The 22,675-nt window shown below is 48.3% G+C and overlaps 1 protein-coding gene across 1 annotated transcript in view; it reads right to left on the bottom strand.

Annotated features, from left to right (window-relative positions):
- The window catches only part of LOC115093349 (beta-galactosidase-like), a 207,773-nt gene that overhangs the window by 119,185 nt on the left and 65,913 nt on the right, over positions 1–22,675 (bottom strand). Inside the window, exons 5-6 of the mRNA XM_029604976.1 lie at positions 12,226–12,404; positions 11,202–11,352 (exon numbers count right to left, since the gene is read on the bottom strand). Coding sequence (XP_029460836.1) covers positions 11,202–11,352; positions 12,226–12,404 — 330 coding nt within the window. The remainder of the gene's footprint in view (positions 1–11,201; positions 11,353–12,225; positions 12,405–22,675) is intronic.

Here is a 22,675-nt window from a genome sequence, read left to right on the forward strand (position 1 = left end):
GTTGCAGGTAGTCCCAGGAGGTGGGCTCTGGTAACGCAGAGAACCGTCGTGTGTGATCCCGCAAGGATTGAGCTTTGTCCTGGCGCAGAAAAACTTTGCCCAGTAGGGTGTCGAAAGTTGCCCCCAAAAAAAACCCAAGCGTTGCGAGGGCATGAGGGAGCTCTTGGAGAAGTTCACTACCCATCCCAGGGAATGTAGAAACCGTACTACTCGAGTCACCGCTGAGCGTCCATGATCGAATGACTTCGCCCGGAGGAGCCAATCGTCCAGGTAAGGATGAACCAGGATGCCCTCCTTCTGGAGAGCTGCCGCCACAACTACCATGATCTTGGTGAAGGTGTGCAGCGCCGGCGCCAATCCAAACGCGAGAGCCGTGAACTGAAAATGCTGGTCCAGAATTTTGAAACGAAGGAAACTGTGGTGGTCCGGGCGGATGGGAATGTGCAGGTAGGCCTCCGTTAAGTCCAGGGAGGCGAGGAACTCCCCCCGATGCACCGCCGCAATCACTGACCGGAGCGTTTCCATGCGGAACCGAACGACTCGAAGGGATTTGTTGACTTCCTTGAGGACTAGGATAGGCCGGAAGGAACCGTCCTTCTTTGGTACGACGAAATAGATGGAATAGTGGCCCGAGCCCACCTCTCCGAAGGGCACGGGCGCAGTAGTGCCTATCTCCCGGAGTCTGTCCAGAGTCAGCTGCACCGCTCCTCTCTTGAGGTCCGAGCCACAGGGGGAAAAGATGAACCTTCCCTGCGGGGGGCGGACAAATTCCAATGCGTAGCCGTGTTTTATGGTATCCAGGACCCACTGGTCCGAGGTGATCCGTGCCCACTCCGCTTAGAAATACGTTAGTCGGTCCCCAATCCTGGGGACAGGGGAGTGGGCGAGACTGGCATCATTGTGAAGACTTGGTATAGGGGTTCCCGGTTCCGGGAGTAGTGCGTGCGGGCCGATGCCCGCGGAAGGCGCGCAACCAGGGCTGAGACCTGGGGGCGGATGGCCGGGAGCCCGTCTGTCTGTAGCCCCTGTAGCGCCGTTGCGCTCTGGCTCTGGTCCGAGAAGAAGAAAAACGCTCTGGATGGTCGAAACCTATCCTCCGGCAGCCGATGAACAGCGTTCTCCCCCAGGGACTTGATGATCTGGTCCAAATCCTCCCCGAAGAGGAACTTGCCCCTGAAGGGAAGAGAGCCCAGACTGGACTTAGAGGACGTATCAGACGCCCAATTGCGTAGCCACAGTAGTCGTCGTGCTGCCACTACCGAAACCATGGATCTTGTGAGGACCCGAAAAAGATCGTACGAGGCGTCCGCCCCATACGCCACTGCGGCTTCTAGCCGATCTGCCTGGGCAGCCTCATCGGACGGCAGGTTCTGAGACGTGAGGAGTTGTTGCACCCAAAGGAGACTAGCCCGCTGGGCAAGCGAACTGCACATCACCGCCCGCATACCCACAGCGGAGACCTCGAAAACCCGCTTAAGGAAAACTTCCAACTTACGATCCTGTGTGTCCCGCAACGCCGCACCTCCCGTCACTGGGATAGTCGTCCTCTTCGTGACCGCCGACACTGCGGAGTCCACCTTTGGGACCTTGATGAGGTCCAGAAAATCTTCCGGGAGCGGGTACAGCTTTTCCATAGCCCGGCTGCTCTTCAGGGAGGCCTCCGGGGTGTCCCATTCCCTGGTGAGAAGTTGTAAAAACGAGTCATGAATGGGAAAAGCCCGAGCCCTCGGCCGGAGTGCCGCCAGGACAGGATCTCCCTTCCTTGAAGAAGTGATGACAGCGGGAGCTACTGGGGCAGGCGGGTCTGGTGGCGGATCCAAATCTAATTCTTGGATGATCTGCGGGATGAGGTCGTCCAGCTCTTCCCTCTGGAAGAGGCGTAGGGTACGCGGATCATCCCCCTCCTGTGTGCCGTCCCCTTGTCCCCCGTCCAGGAGGTCAAGTCCATGTCCCGCTGGGTCTGGCACCGCCCCCACTGCCGCGGGCGTGGATCGGACCCGGGTAGGAAGGCGGGAGGCCCCCACTCCCGGAGGGTCGGGGGGGGGCCGGCGTCGAGGGCGACATCCGAGGGATCTTAGGAGGGGGGGGGGGGTCCCACAGGTGCTTCCAGCCCCTGCAGATAAGCGGTATGCATGAGCAGGATAAACTCCGGAGAGAACCCCGGCTTGCTCGGGTGCGCTTCGGGGGCGGCGTGGTTCCTGCTCCCTGGCTCTGGGTGCTTGGTTCCTGCACCAAAATCGGGGGAACACCCCCGCTGGTAGAGTCCTCCAGGGATCCGTTCTCCCTCGTGGCCTCCAGGGATCCGTTCCCCCTCGTGGCCTGCGCCTCAGGGCGCTCAGAATGTAAAATGGCCGCCGTTCCCGCCAAAAATGGCGGAGTGGCCGGCCCGCACCGCCCGGGCAAAAAAGAGAAATCAGTCAGGGACTGTGAGGTACCTTCCCCCCCGGGAAGGCATCGTGCACAGATGCCCTCCCGGGAAATCCGGGACCCCGGGTCTCCGCAGGCCGCACAGCGGGACGGCCGCGGCATCGGGATCGCTGTAGGAGAAAAGAAAAAGCCACGGGGGGGGCCACGCGCACAAAGGCGCCGCTGCGGGGGGGCCCGGTCGGCCCGCACTGCCCGCTGTCTGAAAATAGAGGAGGGTGCCGCGGGGGGGCCTTCCTGGCCACACGACCCGCCCCAGACATCTTTCCCTAAATGGCTCAGCAGCCCATGAGGAGCTGTAAAATGGCCGCGGGTGAGGGAGTAAAGAGCGAAGAGGCCGGCTCCACCGGCTTTCGCGGGCACCGGGGGCTGAGCTGTAAAGGAAAAAACTACAAAGGAAAAACAAACTTACCCCTGGCTGCAACGAGAAATAAACAGCAAGGCCGCAGAGAAGAGACAAGGAAGATAAGCCACTCCCCAGAAGTTGAAAGAACTCTGCCTTTTTTTTTTTTTTTTAAACTTAATACAAACTTGATACAAACTTGATCCACAGAAGACGACAACAAGAAGCCATAATCAAGCAAGAAAGTGAAGGAAAAGGAGGGGAAGCCTGATTCCCCTACTCGCATCTGCTGGAGTCAGAAGATACTGAACTCCTGCAGAGGGGGTAGTAGTATATATGGATACGCCCCCTCAAAGCTTGTGCTGACTCCATCTGCTGGATTGGGGACATAACCCACTGTCTGGACTGATCCAGGTACGTACAGGGAACCGAGGATATCCCCATTGTTGGAAGATGGAGTTCGCTACCGAGGGGTTGAGAGACCACTCGTGCGGTTGAAAGATGCGACTCAGCTTGTCTGCCAACACATTGTCCACTCCAGGCAGGTATGTGGCCTTGAGGTACATCGAATGGGAGAGAGCTTCCGCCCAAATCTGTGCAGCTTCCTGACACAGAAGGAAGGAGCCTGTGCCTCCCTGCTTGTTGATGTACCACATGGCCACCTGGTTGTCTGTCTGAATCAGAATGACTTGATTTGAGAGGCAATCCTGAAATGCCCTGAGAGCACATCTAATTGCTCGAAGTTCCAGGAAATTTATTTGGTGTTTGACTTCCTCTGGAAACCAAGATCCTTGTGTCTGCAGATCGGCCATGTGGGCTCCCCATTCAAGGTTGGAAGCGTTGGTAGTGAGAGTGATTTGAGGGTCTGGAGCCTGGAAGGGCAAGCCCTGGAGGAGATTGATTTGATTTTTCCACCAGGAGAGAGACAGACGGAGTGAGTCGGTGTCGTGGACAACAGTCGACAGGGGCTGAATGGATTGAGTCCATTGAGACCTCAGAATCCAGTGCATGAGTCTCATGGCCAAGCGGGCCATGAGACATGGACTGAGGATGCCATGTGTCCCAGGAGGACAAGAAATTGGTGTGCAGTCGCGGAGTGCTGAGACTGCAGCTGGTGAGCAAGAGACACAAGAGTCAGTGCTCGTTGTCAAGGCAGGAAAGCCTTTGCCTGCAAGGTGTCCAAGTCTGCCCCAATGAACGATAAGGTTTGAGATGGGACCAAGTAGGATTTGTCGTAGTTGACGAAAAATCCTAATGAAATTAGAGTGTGTAAGGTTAGAATGAGGGACGACAGAGCAGCTTGCTGAGTGGGAGCCCTGATTAACCAATTGTCCAGGTAGGAGTAGACGTGAACACCTTGGGTTCTGAGGAAGGCTGCGACAACTACGAGGCATTTTGTAAAGACTCATGGCACAGACGCTAGGCCGAATGAAAGCACTAGATATTGATAGTGCTTGGAGCCTACTAGAAACCTCAGATATTGGCGATGAGCTGGAGTTATCGCAATATGAGTGTATGCTTCCTGGAGGTCCAGAGAGCAGAGCCAGTCTCCTCTTTGTAGAAGAGGTAGAAGCAAGCCCAAGGTGACCATCTTGAACTTTCCTCACTGGAGGTACTTGTTGAGGGCACGTAGGTCCAGAATAGGAAGAACGCCTCCCGATTTTTGGGGGATTAGAAAGTACCAGGAATAGAACCCTAGGCCGTGCTGAGAGTATGGTATGGGTTCTATTGCTTTGGACTGGAGAAGGAGGGAGACCTCTTGATCCAGAAGAATGGAGTGATCGGATGTTCTCCACATCGGTAGAGGTGGGGAGTCCGGAGGCACAGAGAGAAAGTTCAGATGGTAACCCTGAGGAATTATTGCCAATACCCATTGGTCTGAGGTGATTGAGTGCCATATGTTGTGGAAGTGGCACAATCGACCTCCTACTGGTATGTGAGGCAGAGGAATCTGGCTGCTGCTCTCTAGGTGGAAGTCAAAATCCTGAAGCAGGCCCTGGTTGAGGAGCTGCTTGTGGCTTTTGTTTACGTGTTTGACAAGACTGCGATTTTTGATAAGGTCTCATGGCACGGGATCTGGTTGATGGCGGGTAGGACTTCTTCAGGCGGAAGAAGGACTTCTTAGAGTCCTTCCTGAAGGGCTGTTTTGAAGAGAAGTTGGAAGGCATCAGAGAGAGCTGTCTTAGGGTCTCCTGATGGTCCTTTAGTTCCGCCACCGTCCATTGAATCTGTTCGCCAAACAGATTATTTCCGACGCAAGGCAGGTCGGATAACCTGTCTTGTACTTCCGGGCAAAGGTCAGAAGACTTGAGCCAGGCCCACCTTCTCGCTGAAATAGCAGCTGCAGATACCCCAGTAGAAGTATCAAAGATGTCAAAAGATGCTCTGATCTCATGCTTGCCTGCCTCAAAACCTTTGTTTACTAGGGTTTGTAATTGTTACGGCTATGGCTGCTGTGCAACCGCCTCACCACCAGGGGTCCCTCTAGAGTTGGATCTCCTGACAGGCCCAGTCCATCTCCCTTCTCCTCTCTATGTTCTGGGCTGTACCTTATAACCCTGCCTGACAGTTCCCTCAGTGCTTCGGCATCGAGCTCGCCTGGGCTCCCTGCTCTAGCCTTCCTTGCTTGCTGTGCATTTGGTTCCTGGACCTTCCCTTGCCTTGCGCGGCCTTCGGGCCTTATTCCTTGCCTTGCCTTGCACGGCCTTCGGGCCTTATTCCTTGCCTTGTCTTGCCTTGCCTTGTGTGGCCTACAGGCCTTCTGTGTGTGTGTGGCCTACGGGCCTTCTGACCTGCCTTGCCCTGCTTACGGTGTGTGGCCTACGGGCCTTCTGATCTGCCTTGCCCTGCTTACGGTGTGTGGCCTACGGGCCTTCATGTGTGTGTGGCCTACGGGCCTTCTGACCTGCCTTGTCCTGCTTACGGTGTGTGGCCTACGGGCCTTCTGTGTGTGTGTGGCCTACGGGCCTTCTGACCTGCCTTGTCCTGCTTACGGTGTGTGGCCTACGGGCCTTCTGTGTGTGTGTGGCCTACGGGCCTTCTCTGCCTTGCCTTGCTTACGGTGTGTGGCCTACGGGCCTTCTGTGTGTGTGTGTGGCCTACGGGCCTTCTGTGTGTGTGTGTGTGGCCTACGGGCCTTCTCTGCCTTGCCCTGCTTACGGTGTGTGGCCTACGGGCCTTCTGTGTGTGTGTGGCCTACGGGCCTTCTGACCTGCCTTGCCCTGCTTACGGTGTGTGGCCTACTGGCCTTCTGTGTGTGTGTGGCCTACGGGTTTTCTCTGCCTTGCCTTGCTTACTGTGTATGGCCTACGGGCCTTCTGTGTGTGTGTGGCCTACGGGCCTTCTGACCTGCCTTGCCCTGACCCAGCCTGAACCCAGACACTGCTACTTGCCGCCTGCCCTGACCCAGCCTAGACCCAGACACTGCTACTTGCCGCCTGCCCTGACCCAGCCTGGAACCAGACACTGTTTCTAGCTTCCTGTCTCTCTCCACCTGGAGCCACCCTGCTGGGTGGTGTTCACGACTCCTGACTGGAGCCCAAGCGTAACAGTAATTGTTCTTGAAATTGCTGAGGCAGGGAGTCCGAGAAGTCCTGTATCTGCTTAAAAATGACCCTGTTATATTGGGTCATATAAAGCTGATAGGCGGCAATCCGGGAGATGAGCATGGACCCTTGGAAGACTCGGCGACCGATAGCATCTAGGAACTTCTGTTCCTTGCCAGGTGGGACAGAAGAGTGAGGCCTCGACCTTTCTGCTCTCTTCTGTGCAGACTCCACCACCACAGAGTGGTATTCTAATTGTGATTTCTGAAAGCCTGGAGCTGACTGCAGCAAATAGGTAGTGTCAGCTTTCCTGTGGACTGGAGGAATGGAACCAGGATGTTCCCAGTTCTTCTTCAGGAGATCCAGAAGAACCTGATGGATAGGGATAGATGTGATTACTTTAGGGGCATCCAGGAATTGGAGCAACTCCATCATCTGGTGCCTATCATCTTGTTCAGTCTATAATTGGAAGGGAACCAATTCAGACATTTCCTTCACAAAATTTATAAAGGAGAGGTCCTCGGGAGGAGAACGCTTCCTACTTTCAGTGGGTGAAGGTAAATCATTGATGTCTGGAGAGGAATCATCAGTCCAGGTATCACAAGGATCAGCACCTGTCCCTCTAGGAACTAGAAGGGGATGGGATGGTGGGATACCTGAAGGTCCTGGTCTAGGCTCCGAAGGAATCGAAGGAATTATTGGAGGCACCGATGAAGGCATCAAAGGCACCAGCACAGGCATCGAAGGATGGCTTGGTGGCGCTGATGAACGTATCAGCACTGATGGTTGAATTGGTGGCGAGGGACGTATTGGCATCGATGGCTGAGGAAGAACTCCCGATGGAGGGATGCAGAACGGTGTTTCTCCTCCCGATGACACTGTAAGCGGGGAGGGCACTGGAGCCATCGGAGACCCGGGATCCATCGGTGGAAAAGCGGCCATGAGCGCTTCCATTCTGGAGAGCAGCGGTGCCAGCGCTGCCGGAATCGGGTCGATGATCAGTTCCGCAGTCAGTACCGGTGTCGGTGCCAGAGGAACCTGAAGTCGTTGCATCGCCTTGTTGATGGCCTCCTGAACCATCCGGTCCAGTTCTTCTCGGAGACCTGAAGCAAGCAGCCCCAGCTCCGGAACAGAAGAGGGAGGCAGAGGCATAGCCAGAGGGACTACCATTAAAGGTGAAGTCACGGCTCCCGATCCCCTGTCAGGTGAGGGTTGCCTCGGTGACCCGGTTGCAGAAACGGTCGGTGCCTTTTCTGGACAGGGTTTCTTCGACAGTGGCTCGGACGATGGCGAGGTCGATGATTTCGCTCCCTCGATGGTCCGAGACTTACAGTGTCGATAGCGATGTTTGTCCCCGCGATCCCCTCGATCCTGAGGGGGAGTAGAGGGTGTCGATGGCCGAGAAGTCGTCGATGCGGGCGGTCACCGGCCGGTGGTCGATGCTGGCGCGAAGTTGACAGTGCCGACTCTGACGACGTCAATGCAGTGGTTTGAGCATGGAAGAGACGTTCCATCTTCTCCATTCTGGCCTTGTGACCTTTTGGTGTCATTAGGGCACATATGGTGCAGGTCAAGACCTCGTGCTCATGTCCTAGACACATTACACAGACTTTATGGGGGTCTGTGATAGACATGGTGCGGGTACAGTCCGAGCACCGACGGAATCCAGACGCCATGGCCATGGAAAAAAATCGAGCCACGGTATGGTCGACAGCCAGTAGGCCACGAGGGCCAAACTTGACGGTAATCGACGGAAAACGAGTAAAAACTTACCGGAGTACAGCGGTCTGAAAAAAGTTAGAGGAAGGACCCCTGTGGGGAAAATTAACTTTTAGTAATTCCGTGAGGAAAATTCCTGTCAGGAATCTCTTCAGAGCTCCTTTACCGCGAGGCTACTGCTGCGCGGAAAAAAGAAGACTGAAGGGGGACCCTGCTGGCTGCAGGGTTAGTGCCATGCTGGGCATGCCCAGTAGGGGCCAGTCAAAGTTCTGGAAACTTTGACAGAAGTTTTCCATGATTGGGCTCCATCCTGATGATGTCACCCATATGTGAGGACTACCATCCTGCTTGTCCTGTGAGAACACAGAATACAATACAAAACCCTTTGTACAATACATAAATTAAATCACAACGAAAAGGCAGACTGGCTGAACACAGCACTACGGGTACACGTCCCACACAGAAACCTGAGATCAGCCAACAAAGCACTCCTAACCATTCCTTCAGTCAGGACAGCAAGACTCACCCAAGTCAGAGAAAGAGCCTTATCCTTAGCAGGCCCTACACTGTGGAAAACAATGCCACTAGAGATCAGATTACAAAGAGACCTCAAAACATTTTTAAAAAGTTTAAAAACCTGGCTTTTTAAACAAGCCTTTCACAAAGAGAACAGGGAATAGAAAGTGTGCAGGAACAGGCAGAAGATCACCAGCACAAAGCACTGTCTCAACATGTACATTGGAGTAGTTTATTAGTTTACCTCATGGCTAACTTAATAGAATTAAACAGAACATGAGACTTATACCTGTAAAAAGTAACTGACAGGTATACATGGTCAAGACTTACCTCACTCAACATATAAGGTTTATTATGACATGATGTAACCGAACCTTATTGGCACTTGTTAGAATATACTACCGTACACATTTAGCTACTTTAATTAACGTGCCTGTATGTAAACCGTTGTGATGGTATATAACTTAACGACGGTATAGAAAAGATTTTAAATAAATACTTTGTGAAATAAAGACCCTCAGAACCTATGTTGCAAACCCGCCATACTATAGCAGATCTAACTTCCAGAATTCAAACAGCAATAACCCTACCTAATAAAAGACAGTACTGCAATATTACACCGAGCCAGGAACAATAATGCATCTCCTATGGGAATACACAAAAAGCAGATCCTTAAAGAAGCTACACACTGGTAGAATCCCTCACTTCAGTCACACATTGAGAGAACATACAGACCCTCCCCAAACACAGAATAAAGAGATCATAAAGTGCAAACAGAAACGGGCAGAATGAACTGGAAACCACAACAAGCCGCACTCTGTATGCACTGCAACGATGGAAAAACAGAAAACACCATCCCTTCTCATAAAACATCAAACAATAACATCAAGAAATATAAAACATAATAAAAAGGATACAAATTTCAAGAGCTGATGAATAGAATATCTAATTATTAAAAACTCACAAACATTTTTAAAAATGTCTCAAACAGGCAATAAAATATTTCAAAACTGCAGACACATCAGACAGCACGCCATAATTAAAACACATAAGGATAAAAAAAAAATCTCCCTCTCCATACTTGGGAACTTTTGACTTCCAGATGCGAGGGAGGGGGGAGCACAAACAACACACAAACGTTCTCCTCAATCATACATATACACACAAACACATGCTGTCTCACCCACATGCACACACACACACATACTCTGTCGCATACAGTCACACACACACACATTCTCTCTCTTAGGTCAGCTTTCTCCTTCTCTCGTGTTGTTCTGGCTGCCAGTGAGATGAGCTCTGTTGCCGACCCCACTGGGACTTTCCTATTTCTCGGGCCAGAGATCCCGCTAGCTCGTTCCTGCTCCTCAGGCCGCTGGTCCCACCAGCCGCAAGCAGCCCAACACAGTTCCTTCCCATCCTGGCTACACGGGCTCCAGAACTAGGAACAAAAATGGGAGGCCCCATTCTGTGCTGTCTTTGGTGGAGGTCAGCAGAAAACAGTAGTTACATAAGCTGGTTTTCTGGTCTCTCAAATTCCTTTTAAAAACCCTAAGCAGAGCGCCACATTGGATTGCATCAGGCCCAATCCAATCCACCAGGATGGCACTTGCCACCACATAGCGACGACTATGCGTAGCAGTCTGGCTTTTGTTTTCCCAAATTGAGGAATATTGGTGTTCTAGGGCCTGGTGTAACATTTGCATTGCCACCTTTTCATAGGCAGGGTTTTTGCTGTTTGTGTCCTGCATATTAGTATTGGTTTGGTTCGGCAGCTTTTCTAGATAGGTGTTGAGCATGTTTTCTTCAGGGTTTTGTATTTCACAGTGTCTCCATCAGTGGTCAGTGCTTGCATTACTGTTACTGAGCTGACATCGGATGATTATATTATTTATATTCCGCCTTTCAGCCACTGCAAAGCGGTGGCATTCAGGTACTGGAGCTATTTCTGTTTGTATGGCGAGCAGTAAGGGGACACAAGGAAGAGAGATGCAATGCCTCTTGGGATGAGCGGACTGGCCAGCTGAGCCAGCAGCCACATTGCAGCTAAGGAGCGCTTGTTCCACTAGAGTGGTGGGCGGCCCCCTGAGGAGGGGCGTTGGTGCCCCCTCAATCCTCCCTGAGATCAGGCGTGAAAGGGAGAGGGAGCGGGCACGTTTGTGTGTGACAGAATGAATGTGTATGTGCATGAGGAAGAGGTCTGTGCCAACCACCACCACCCCCTAATAATGCAGGAGATAAGAAATGGGGGGCAGCTGAGTGGCAGGGGACCCCCTTCATTGCCCCGAGAGGCTGGAAGAGAAATTGCTGTCACTGTGCAATTCATTATTGCCCTTTAATGCAGACACAGATACTGCGTTTAGGCACTTCCCTGGCAGGATCCAACATTTATGTAAATAAGAGACACCATATCTCACTTCTCCCCTCCCTCCCCCTTAGCCCCATGTGGCCCAGGCACCTCAGACCTGCTCTCTCCCTGTGAGTTCTTGGCTTCTGCTCAGCCTCCCCTTCCCCCCATTCACCTGTAAAAGTAGCCGCCTCCCTCTCCCCTAGCTGATACCTAGAATGAAAGACTTTCCTTATCTGATACCTTGTGCTCTGCCCTGAGCAATTCTTTGCAGGAACAGATTTGTTGTAAATAATTAAGAACTTACCATGTCCCATTCAGCACAGATGTAAGGCCCTGGCCGCAGAATAACCAGAAGACCAATATCTGCAGCCACATCCAGGAAGGCCGCGATGTCCCTGTCTCCTTCAAAGTTATAAACCCCAGGCTGGGGCTCATGGAAATTCCACGGCACGTAGCTGGCAAAGGGAGTGAAATCATGAGCAGAGCACAGCCAGACACTTATTTATTATTTATTTTTAGTTTTTATATACCGAAGTTCTTGTAGGGACTACAAATCACTCCGGTTTACATAAAACAAAGAACTGCTCAACAGAGAGCGGAGCTTTATATGGAACAGTATAACTGGTTGACAATTTAACATAGTGCTAAATAAAGTAATAATATTTTAACTGGTAATAAATAAAGAAATATAATATTTTATATATAAGAAGTATAACTATTTAACGTAGCACTAAATATAAATATAAGCAGTGCCTAATATATATATGAAATAAAGTGAATTTTTGAGCTCAAAGATAATTGTCCCGTTGCAGATTCTTAAAAATAGTACTTGATACAGTGTCCTTAGTTAAGGGATACCTGGTAATTAGGAAGTCTGTCAGTCACAGTAAGATTAAGCGTCTGGGAAAGCTTGTTGGAAGAGAAAAGTCTTCAGTCTTTTTTTGAATTCTTGATGACTGGGTTCTAGTCTAAGATCTGGGGGAAGCGTGTTCCACTGGTGTGGGCCTGCTGAGGATAGCGCTCGTTTGCTCAATGCTCGTTTGCTCACTTCCATCACCTTAGTCAGTGGGAGACCTCCCATTTCCCATAAGATTCATCTCTAAATCCTCCTGTACCTGAGTTATTATTTCTGCATTTATATAGTGGCCTGAACCAGGGCACTGTTATTTAGAGTAGAATGAGCCCCCTCCTCAGAGAGCTTACAAATCTTAGCTGGCACCTGAGGCAATGCAAGACAAAGGTGGCAATGAGTCCCGGTGGCAGAGGTAGGATTTGAACCCATTATTCTAACCAATAAGCCTCGGGCTCTGAGGGTAAGATTCACTTACACCTGGATGGCATTCAGTCCCGTCATGTACATCTTAAGCAGGCGGTCCTTCCAGTACTGTGGCGGCACTCGGAAGTAATGGATGCTCCCAGACACATAACGAAAACGTTCTCCGTCCTTCCGAAAACAGTTATTGTTGAAATCAATCTCAAAAGATTTCTCAGACGCCTGAAAACAAAAGATTCAATTACTGCTCTGTTTTTTCCTATCAGCATATCTTGCAGCATTTGCTCAGATTAAAAAAAAAGTTTAATCTGCTTCAGATTATTTAGAACAAAAGATCTGTATTATGTCATTGTACTCATTAACAACTCACACGCTCAAGAAGTCAGTCACTTAATGCACTTGCGCTACCGGTCAAACTCTTGGCCAGTCAAGCACTGCACAGATCTCGCCTGCACCTGTGCCTCTCTCTCTCCTGGCAACTTCCCACCACCCTGAGGGTTTTCTGGGGACTCTCAGTCCTCAGAAAAATACTACGAGCCACACTGCTTTTGTGGAATCAGAGTTTTAAGGGGGCCTCGGATCTCTAACTAGGCCAGCTAGATGAGTGTCACAGTGGAAAACATTTGTAAGTTAGGCGAAGAATGCTGTTTCCACGGTGCATGCTGCTGTCTTATGATTTAATGGTGCAATCTGGCATCCAGGCTCATTTTAGATTTGCACCGGGGGCCTAGCTAGCACGAAACTGCAAAACGTCCTGTTTTTAGGGATGAAAAACATGAGGTTTTTTTTATGAAGGTTAAGCACATGACATACAATACAATTGGAACGCTAACATTCCTAGTTGACATATTCTCAAATCTGAGTCTCTGTAAGACTGCCTGAATAGATAGCACTTCCTTCCTTTTCCAAAACAATGCTAGCTCGCTACGGGTTGCTATAAAAACTTGACAAAACTGCTGTTGAAATGTGTCCAGGGTTGGTGTCGGTACATTAAGAAAATATTAAACCGATGCTTTTTAACCCCTGAACCTTTAGTTGGGCCTCCAGCCAGTGAATCACTTGAGTCCAAAAGACTCGCCCATGGACACTCCCACCAAATGTGTAAAACGGAGCTCACCTCTCCGCATTCCCTCCAACAGGCATCACCGATAGTCAGGTAGATACGATGGAGCCTTGAGGGAGTAAGGTACCAACGTACCAAGAACTTGTAACACTTCTCCTGCTGTTGTGCAGATACAGAACATTTGCTTATGGATAAAAACACTTGATCCCATGTGTCAGCAGCCAAGGGAGCCCCTAAACTCTTCTCCCAAACTCAGATGTGGGTATGTTGATCTATAGGTCCCAAAAAACAGCATATATGTTCGGGAGATCATATCTCAAAATGTATCCACATCCGCACACAGATGCTCAAACAAGGTTTTACCAAAAGATAATGCAGATAGAATTTCTTTGGGCCTCAGAAAGTGACTTCTCTGGGCATAAGCCAAATAGTGTGTGGAGGGTAGCTTATAGGTAGCAAAAAGAGCATGAAGGGACTTGGGCAATCCCTCGGATACAACGTGCTCCAATCAATTAATACCTTGGCCCACCACTCCTCGAAGGTTTTATTTTAAAACCCTGCTGGGAAGGCTCTATTGTAAAAGAGATGGGAAGAGTAAAAATAAGGTCTGGTCCCCACCAATTTACTCTTCCACTTAGCCCACACCTTCAAAGTCATTTGTAAAGTGCAAGGTATAATCATGCATGAGGCTGCCAAAAGATAGCGGACTTGGGCACCCCCCTTACCCAATGTTGTTCCAATCTAACTCATTGCTTGACTCCAATCTGTCTCTGCATCTCTGGTATTACTCTAAATTGACCCGCTGCATAGTACAGGGCAAGATTGGGAACACCTAACCCTCCCCTTTTTCTAGGCTGATACAATAAAACCCTGGAGACCCTCGGGGGCGTCTCCTCCAGATGAAATCAAAGATCTTTTTTTGCCACAATTTAAGAAGGGCCGTCAGCAGGAAAATCTAGCCATGAGAAGGATTCCCTGTTCCATTTATGCATATCCAACTCTATCTTCTTAGGTAAGGGCTGGTAATTTAATTGGTATAGTTCTCACACCCAAGGTCCAATCCGAATCCCAAGATATTTAATCAAATTCTTTGCTCACTGAAAGGGGAAGACAGCCATAATCAGACTGACCTCGCTATCTGCTAACGTAACATTTAAAATTTCGGATTTATTGAGGTTAACTTTAAAGCCGGATGCAGAACTAAATAATTGCAACTCAGAGGAAACAGTCTGTAGAGAAGTCATGGGGTCAGTGAGGGTAAACAGAATGTCATCTGCAAAAAGTGATATTTTCAACTGCAAATCTTCCACATTTACCCCTTGGACTCCACTAGAGCCTCGAATTCTGGTGGCGAAGGATTCAAGAAACAGCGCAAAAAGAAGAGGGGATAAAAGGCAACCCTGTCTTGTGCCCCTTTCTACTGGAAAGTTAGTACTGTAGCCTCCATTGATATTAACATAGGCCTGTGGATGGTGGTATAGCGTTCGAATCCATGTAAAAAAGAATGGTCCAAACGTCATCTTTTCAAGTCTCCAAAAAAGAAAGGACCAATGGACCATATCAAATGCTTTCTCAGCATCTATAGATAGAAATAAGAAAGGTATCCTTTCCCTATTAACCCACCATAATATGTCCACTACTTTTCTGATGTTATTCGCCGCCATTCTTTGAGGAATAAAACCCACCTGATCTAGATAAACAAGCCCAAGGAGTATCCCATTCAAGTGTCTAGCTAAAATTCCTGCAAGAAGTTTAAGATCAATGTTAATAAGAGAGATGGGTCAATAAGATCCGCACAAAGTCGGGTCACATCCTGGCTTAGCAATAACCGAAATTTCAGCTATGTTAGAATGGACAGGCAACCAAGCTCCTTACCTGATGCTATTAAAGGAGTCAGAGGCTCCACTAAGTCCTTGTACCCACTTGAAAAACCATCCAGGCCCGGGGATTTATCTGCCTTGAGAAGTTTGATTGCGTAAGATGTTTCTATAACACTAATTGGGAATTCCAATAAGTCTTTCTGGACATCAGATAGTTCTGGGAGTGAGACTGAGTTCAAGTATTCTGAGAAAGTCGTTGAGGTGATAGTAATGTCATGGGTACAGAAAGCATGATAAAACTAAGAAGCAATGCTGGATTTCCGATGAAGAAGTGACAATTTTACCAGTCTTATCTTTAATTTTTGCAATCATATTCTGTTGTCACCTGTGATTTTAGCTTCCTAGCTAGGAACTTGCTAGCTTTATTATTACCCTAAAAAAAAATATGTTTCGTGAGCTCTAGTTTATGCGCTATGGGGTAGATTTTCAAATAGCGCGAATTGGCCTACTTTTGCTGGCGCATCAGGCGCAAGCAAAAGTAAGCTGGATTTTAGCAGATATGCGCGGAGCCGCGCGTATCTGCTAAAAACCTGGATCGGCGCGCGCAAGGCTATTGATTTTGTATAGCCGGCGCGCGCCAAGCCGCGCAGCCTACCCCCGTTCCCTCCGAGGCCGCTCCGAAATCGGAGCGGCCTCGGAGGGAACTTCCTTTTGCCCTCCCCTCACCTTCCCCTACCTAACCCCACCCGCCCGGCCCCGTCTAAGCCCCCCCCCCTTACCTTTGTCGGGGGATTTACGCCTCCCTCTGGGAGGCGTAAATCCCCGCACGCCAGCGGGCCTCTTGCGCGCCGGGACGCGACCTGGGGGCGGGTACGGAGGGCGCGGCCACGCCCCCGGACCGCCCCGGGCCGTAGCCACGCCCCCGTACCCGCCCCCAAAACGCTGCCGACACGCCCCCTAAACGCCGCGGACGACCGGGGCCCGCCCCCGACACGCCCCCCTCGGAGAACCCCGGGACTTACGCGAGTCCCGGGGCTCTGCGCGCGCCGGTAGGCCTATGTAAAATAGGCTCACCGGCGCGCAGGGCCCTGCTCGCCTAAATCCGCCCAGATTTGGGCGGATTTAGGCGAGCAGGGCTCTGAAAATGCGCCCCTATATGCGCAGAGTCCAGAGCATTTAGCTCATGCCTAGCATTTTCCAGTTGTTTATATATTTTGGACAAGGGGGCTTTTGTATGTATTCGAGACAAGCTAGTAATTTTATTGATCAGGGAAAGACGTTTCCTCTTTCTTTTTTTTAAGGTGCGAGGCCTCTGCTATCATAATACCCCTCACTATGGCTTTAGAGCATTTCCAAAATGTTCCAGCAGTGATATCTGAAGAACTGTTCAGAAGTTGAAGCCTCTTTTCAAGCTGTGTACAGCGTCCCTCATCCTGCAGTAAATTTTCATTTAACTGCCATTATCTCCGACCAACATCTGCATCTCTAAGGGTCAATAACAACCATATGGGTGCGTGGTCTGACCATGTTATAACACCTATGTCCAGCATTTAGGATCCTATTCTGCAAAAGCTTGTCAACTAAAAATTAATCTATGCGAGAATAGGATCCATGTGGTGTAGAATATAAAGGTGTAAGACCATGAGGTTGGAAAGTGTCCTCCAAATGTCCACCAGCCCCATGACTGCATTAAATAATTCAACTCCTTCTGTGTTCGCAGGCAACGAATCCTGGAGGGCTGTGAGGTATCTAGTTTAGGATTGCTGGGGAAGTTAAAATCTCAACCCCATATTACTGTGCCCTCTAAGTGTTGGCCAAGAAGTTCCCCCAGACTCTTAAAAAAGGCAAGTTGGTCAAAGTTTGGCGCATAAACGCTTAGAGAGAAAAGTTCCCCAAACATTTTCAGTTTTAGAATACATGTCTGCCAAGAGGATTAGAGTCGTGCATGATATATTCATAAGTCAAGTTGTGCGAAAGGAATATGCCCACACCAGCGTATTTTGCCCCTTGGGTGCTGCTAAATACCTATGAGGAAAAGATGTAAAAGACAAAACATATTCATGTCTCCGTTTCACATGCTTCTCCTGTACTAACACAATCGCAATCCTGTAATGTTCCAGCTTTCTTAAAAAAAAAAAAAAAAAAGACTCCTTTTCCTGTGAGCATTTAAACCCTTAACATTAAGAGATAAAATTCGTATCGACATTCAACACCATACAGGTCGATACATTTGGACGCGCATTTTCGACGTGCTAGCTTTACCCCTTATTCAGTAACTCTTAAAAAAGGAAAGTTGTATCGCATGGGAATGACTAATAGGGCCATCAACATGCATTTGCATGTTGCGGGCGCTATTAGTCTCGGGGGGGGGGGGGTTGGACGCGCGTTTTCGACGTGCTATTACCTCTTACTGGTATACCTATTAGTCAATCCTGCGCGATACAGTAAGTAAAATGCACAGCCAAGCCGCACATTTTACTTTCAGAAATTAGCGCCTACCCAAAGGCTGGCATTCATTTCTGCCAGCGCTGGGGAAATGCACAGAAAAACAGTAAAAACTGCTTTTCTGTGCACCCTCCAACTTAATATCATGGCGATATTAAGTTGGAGGTCCCAAAAGTTAAAAAAAAGTTAAAAATTTAAAAAAAAATAAAAATTTAAAATCAGCCCGCAGCTCGCGGGTTGAAAACTGGACACTCAACTTTGCCGGCGTCCGGTTTATGAACCCATGGCTATCAGCGGGTTCGAAAACAGATGCCGGCAAAATTAAGCGTCAGCTGTCAAACCCACTGACAGCTGCTGCTCCTGTCCAAAAGGAGACGCTACGGATGCGCTAGTGTCCCTAGCGCCTCTTTTTACCGCCAGCCCTCATTTAAATATTTTTTTACTGTATCGCGCGCACAAGACACTGGCCTGAGCGGGCGCTTGCCCACTGTCCCGCGAACTTTACTGTATCGGCCTGATAGTTAGGTAGTTAAGGAAAATCTAATCACAAAAAAAAAAAAAACACCTTAGGCTGAGCACAGAAAGATAAGATACACCCGCATGAATACTGACCTTGCCATAATGCTAAAAAAAACCCCTCCTTCCCCAGCCCTTTTTTCCCCCTCCTGTCACCCTGTCCACCTTTCCGACCCTTCCTCTGCTGTAGGGGGTGTGCCACCGTCCATGAACAGCAACCCAGCCATCCCGTCCCACAGTCCAAGTTGATTCAGAATGATGTAAACTCCTGACATTTCGATGAAAAGGCAGAGCCCCAGTTAGTGAAATTGCCACCACTCGATAATAGGCTTAATATCTTTGGGGACTCCATCTTGCCTCGAGGAGGTTTCCAGCGGCTTCACCAAGGTATACCAGGTTCATATTGTCCGAGAAGCGTGGTTATGGCGCATTCATATGCCGCTCGAGCCTGAGCAGAGTTCTGGCTCATTGCCATTTCGGGGTCGCAGGTACTTGGAGGGCAGTGTCTCCTGAGGTGGGTATGGAAAAGTTGATGGCGAGGTTCACCTGCTTAAAGGCCATTGAAGCGTCCTGAACAGATTTTACTTTATAGGAGACACCATTCACCATAAAAGACAGGCCAAACGGGAAGGTCCAGCGATAGCGGACCTTCTTAGCCTATAATGCTCCGGTTACTGCTTTAAGTTCAAACCGTTTGCCTAGGATGCTGGATGCCAAATCATTATAGATCGCCAATTTATGGCCCTCCCAAGACCAAGCCATATATTTCCTGGCCAAAGCTGATATCTGTTCTTTAAGGTGGAAGCTATGTAGGCACACCGACCACATCTTGCGGTTTATTAGGCTGTTTGGGGCCGAGGGACCTGCGCGCTCTTTCAATTAAGATTTCTACAGGCTTACCCTGATCTGCATCGGGAGATGAGGCATCCTGCAGCAACAGAGATTTTAAAATCGATGAAGCCATAGCTCTGCAATCAGAGTACTCTGGCATTTCTGACACTCCGCAAATTCTTAGATTGCACCGGCGAGTACGATTTTCTATGTCCTCTATTTTTTCTGCAAGCGAGGCTTGTTCGGTCTGTAGTTGTTGCTGCAAGTTGGTTAGTTTTGCCTGGTGTCCTCCTGTCCTTCCAGCCGGATGTCCATGTCATCCACGTGCACACCCAGCGGGGCCACATCCTCATGGATCTCAGAGATTGATGCCAAAATTTCTGATTTGTATTGTTTCAGATCAGCTCTGAGGTCTATAAACCAGTTTTGCAACTCATCCCTGGTCGGAATATTGGAGAGATTTGAAGGCATGTCAAGCTCCGATGTTAAATCGGCTGCAGCTGCGGCCTGCTCGCCGCCATCTTTGGTGGGAGCAGAGGCATTTTTAGCATATGAGAATTGCATTAAATCAGTTGTTTTTTGCTTCGAAGCCATGGGAGCACCTCTGGCATGGGATCGCCGCACTGGAAAACCAAAATTAGAAGTGGATGGTTCAGGTTTTTGCAGATTTTTGATGGATTTGACTGGGAGCAGTGAGGCTAGGCAGCCATCCACATCAGTGACGTCATCCACCCCAAAAAGCATGTTTTTAAGTTGAGATGAAGAAAAACATCACATGATGCCTTCTAGAAAATGGAACATAGGGGATACATGACCTTGAAGCCAAAGACGGATGATAAGGGATACATGGCCTTAAGATCTAAGGTGATTGGTAGAGGGGCTTGCTATGGCATTATGATGTAAATTTGGAAATAGATAGATGATTGGGTTGGGAATGGTAGACCGGACCTATGATGGGTTAGGGGCATAGCAAATGAATATTAGAATATGATGCAAGGAAAGATGTAAGGATATTGCAACATGCTGATTGGTTTGGATATGTATTCAATGAAATGTACGATTTATATAACTGATTGTAAGTGCTTGGCGATTCAGAACAGCTTTAGTGATTGCCACTGGTTCTCTTTTGATATCTTGCACAATACAATAACAAAAAGGGAACTTGTGGTCTGATGTGAAGGGTTTCTTTTAAATTACTTTAATTTGGCCATAGGCCATAAGTATTAGCTGTTCTCCTGGAGAAACTGGTACTGGCGGCCTTTTCCCTTAAAGAGAGCCCATTTTGGTAACAGGAAATGTCACTTTTACTCATCAGGCACCCACTCTCTGCAATGCTTTGTACATCGATTTATTGGACAGATGGCATACAAGTGAAACAAATCAATCGGTCATTCAATTAAAAGGGTGCAGCAGCAGCCAAAAAAAGCAGATACAAGGTTAGGAATTATTGGGAAAGGAATAGAAAACAAAACTGCAAACATAAGAATGGCCCTGTAGCGTGTGCAGTTTGGTTGCTGCATCTCAGGAGAAAATAGGACACAACTAGAAAAAGTACAGAGAAGGCAATAAAAATGGCTCAGGGGATAGACTGGCTCCTTCTGAAGAGGTTAGGACTCTTCAGCTTGAGAGGTTTATAAAAAGTATTTACTACATTTATATGCCACACATTCCCTTACAACTTGTGAGCCAGCTGGAACAATACAGACTGCTTGTGGCACAGCCCAGGAGAGGAATCAACTGTTTCCAGAGCAGATAAGCCACTGAGTGTTAAAAATTGAAATTAATATATTGTAGAAGCTTTCTGTGTATAAAAACTGCTCTGTGCTTTGCATTATCCCCTCTCTACTAGTGCTCTGTGTTTCATAATCTCTGTGCTCTCTGTGTATAAAAACTGCTCTGTGTTTTTCACTATCCCTTCTCTACTAGTGCTCTGTGTTTCATTATATCTGGGCTCTCTGTGTATAAATACTGCTCTGTGCTTACATTAAACCTTTCTCTAGTTCTGGTTATTGTATATTGTTTTGTTTGGTTCCTTGCTAATTGTTTGCTTTAAGATTCAGTAAACCTGCATCTCTCTCTTATTGTATAGCTGTCTTTAATAATCTGTTTAATATTGGCACATAAGTGCTGTGGGATCATTTAATAGCTAAAGGACTAGTAAAGTTCCAGGAAGTGTCCAACCCAACCAGATTGACCTAGGTTTAAACTGTTTGACTCCCTCCCATCCTACCCCTCTACCCACCCACCCCTAGGTTTGTTTTTCTTATGTAGACTGCCGAACTTAAAATTAGCATCAAGATAAATTAGTACATTGGTATTTTCTTAGGTGTTAATCAAATAATTTACCAAAATGAGGACCATCCAATGTAACTATTGTGGAGCCTTTATTCTGAGGGAAAGCATCTGGAAACTTAGAGCTTGCCCCATTTGTGAACAACTGTCTTCCTTGAAAAAGGAGCTGACTGAAGTTAAAGCTCAATTAGCTTCAATAAAGAGAATTTCACCCACATTACAGTACTCAGAAAATAATTCCCCAGTGCCAAAGAAAAACCAGGAGTCAAGAAAAAAGAGAGAGATACAGTAGGCTCAGGTAGGATAACACATGTGACCCACAGTCACCCATTCTTGACAGATGGGCAGCCCACAAGTATACCCCCCCACTCAAACAGGACATTAAGGAACTCATTAAAAACCAGGATTACAGTGGGCTCTGGTAGAATTAGACCAGTGATGAGGAGACACACACTGTACCAAATGCAAAAAGAACAAAAAGCCTTCTCTATATTAAACACTGAAGTTCTTGAGATAAACATTGAAGCGTTACCAGAAAAGAGAAAAAACCCAATGCAAGCAGAAATTCAAAATCCATAACCAAAAGAAAAAGCTCATTGAGATGGATGACTCTGTCATCAGTGGCACAACTGCAAAAGGAAAGAGTAAAGTGAATAACAAATCTCAACTAAAGTCTCAAAAGGAGTCCAGGAAAAGCAGTAACCTTAACGAAAAAACCTGGAAAGCTACGACCACAAATGCTCATAGTTTGGGAAATAAAATCCCAGATCTGCAAGCCCTAATGGTGGAGGCAGACTTGGACATTGTTGCTATCACAGAGACATGGTTCACAGAATCTCATGATTGGGATACGGCAATACCAGGCTATAACTTGTTAAGGAAGGACAGAGTGGATAGAAAAGGGGGAGGTGTGGCTCTTTATGTCAGAAACAACATCCAAGCATCTGAGCTGCAAGGAAGTTGGGGCAAGGAAGAAGCACTATGGGCTGACTTAAAAAAAGATGACGGAGCGTCCATTTATATTGGAGTGGTTTACAGGCCTCCAAACCAAAAGGAAGAGGTGGACAGAGATCTGGTTGAAGACATCCAAAAGATAGGAAAGAAGGGAGAAGTAGTGATCGTTGGAGACTTTAATATGCCAGATGTAGACTGGAAAATCCAATCTGCAGAATCTAAAAATAGTAGAGCGATAGTGGATGCCATGCAAGTAGCTTTGTTCAAACAAATGGTAATGGAACCCACGAGAGAAGGAGCTATACTTGACTTAGTGCTCACTAATGGAGATAATGTCTCTGATGTCCAGGTGGGCGCCCACCTCAGCACCAGTGATCATCAAACGGTATGGTTTAATATCACAAAAAGGATACGGAAAAGAAACACAAAGACCCAAGTTTTGCAGTTCAAAAACACAGACTTTGAGGAAATGGGGAAGTACCTGGAGGAAGAACTAAAAGGCTGGGAGAACGAGAGAGATGTGGATCAGCAGTGGACCAAACTAAAAGGAGCAATTACTGAAGCAACTAATCTATATGTTAGAA

This window comes from Rhinatrema bivittatum, chromosome 6 (genome assembly GCF_901001135.1).
Source record: "Rhinatrema bivittatum chromosome 6, aRhiBiv1.1, whole genome shotgun sequence".
NCBI lineage: Eukaryota > Metazoa > Chordata > Amphibia > Gymnophiona > Rhinatrematidae > Rhinatrema > Rhinatrema bivittatum.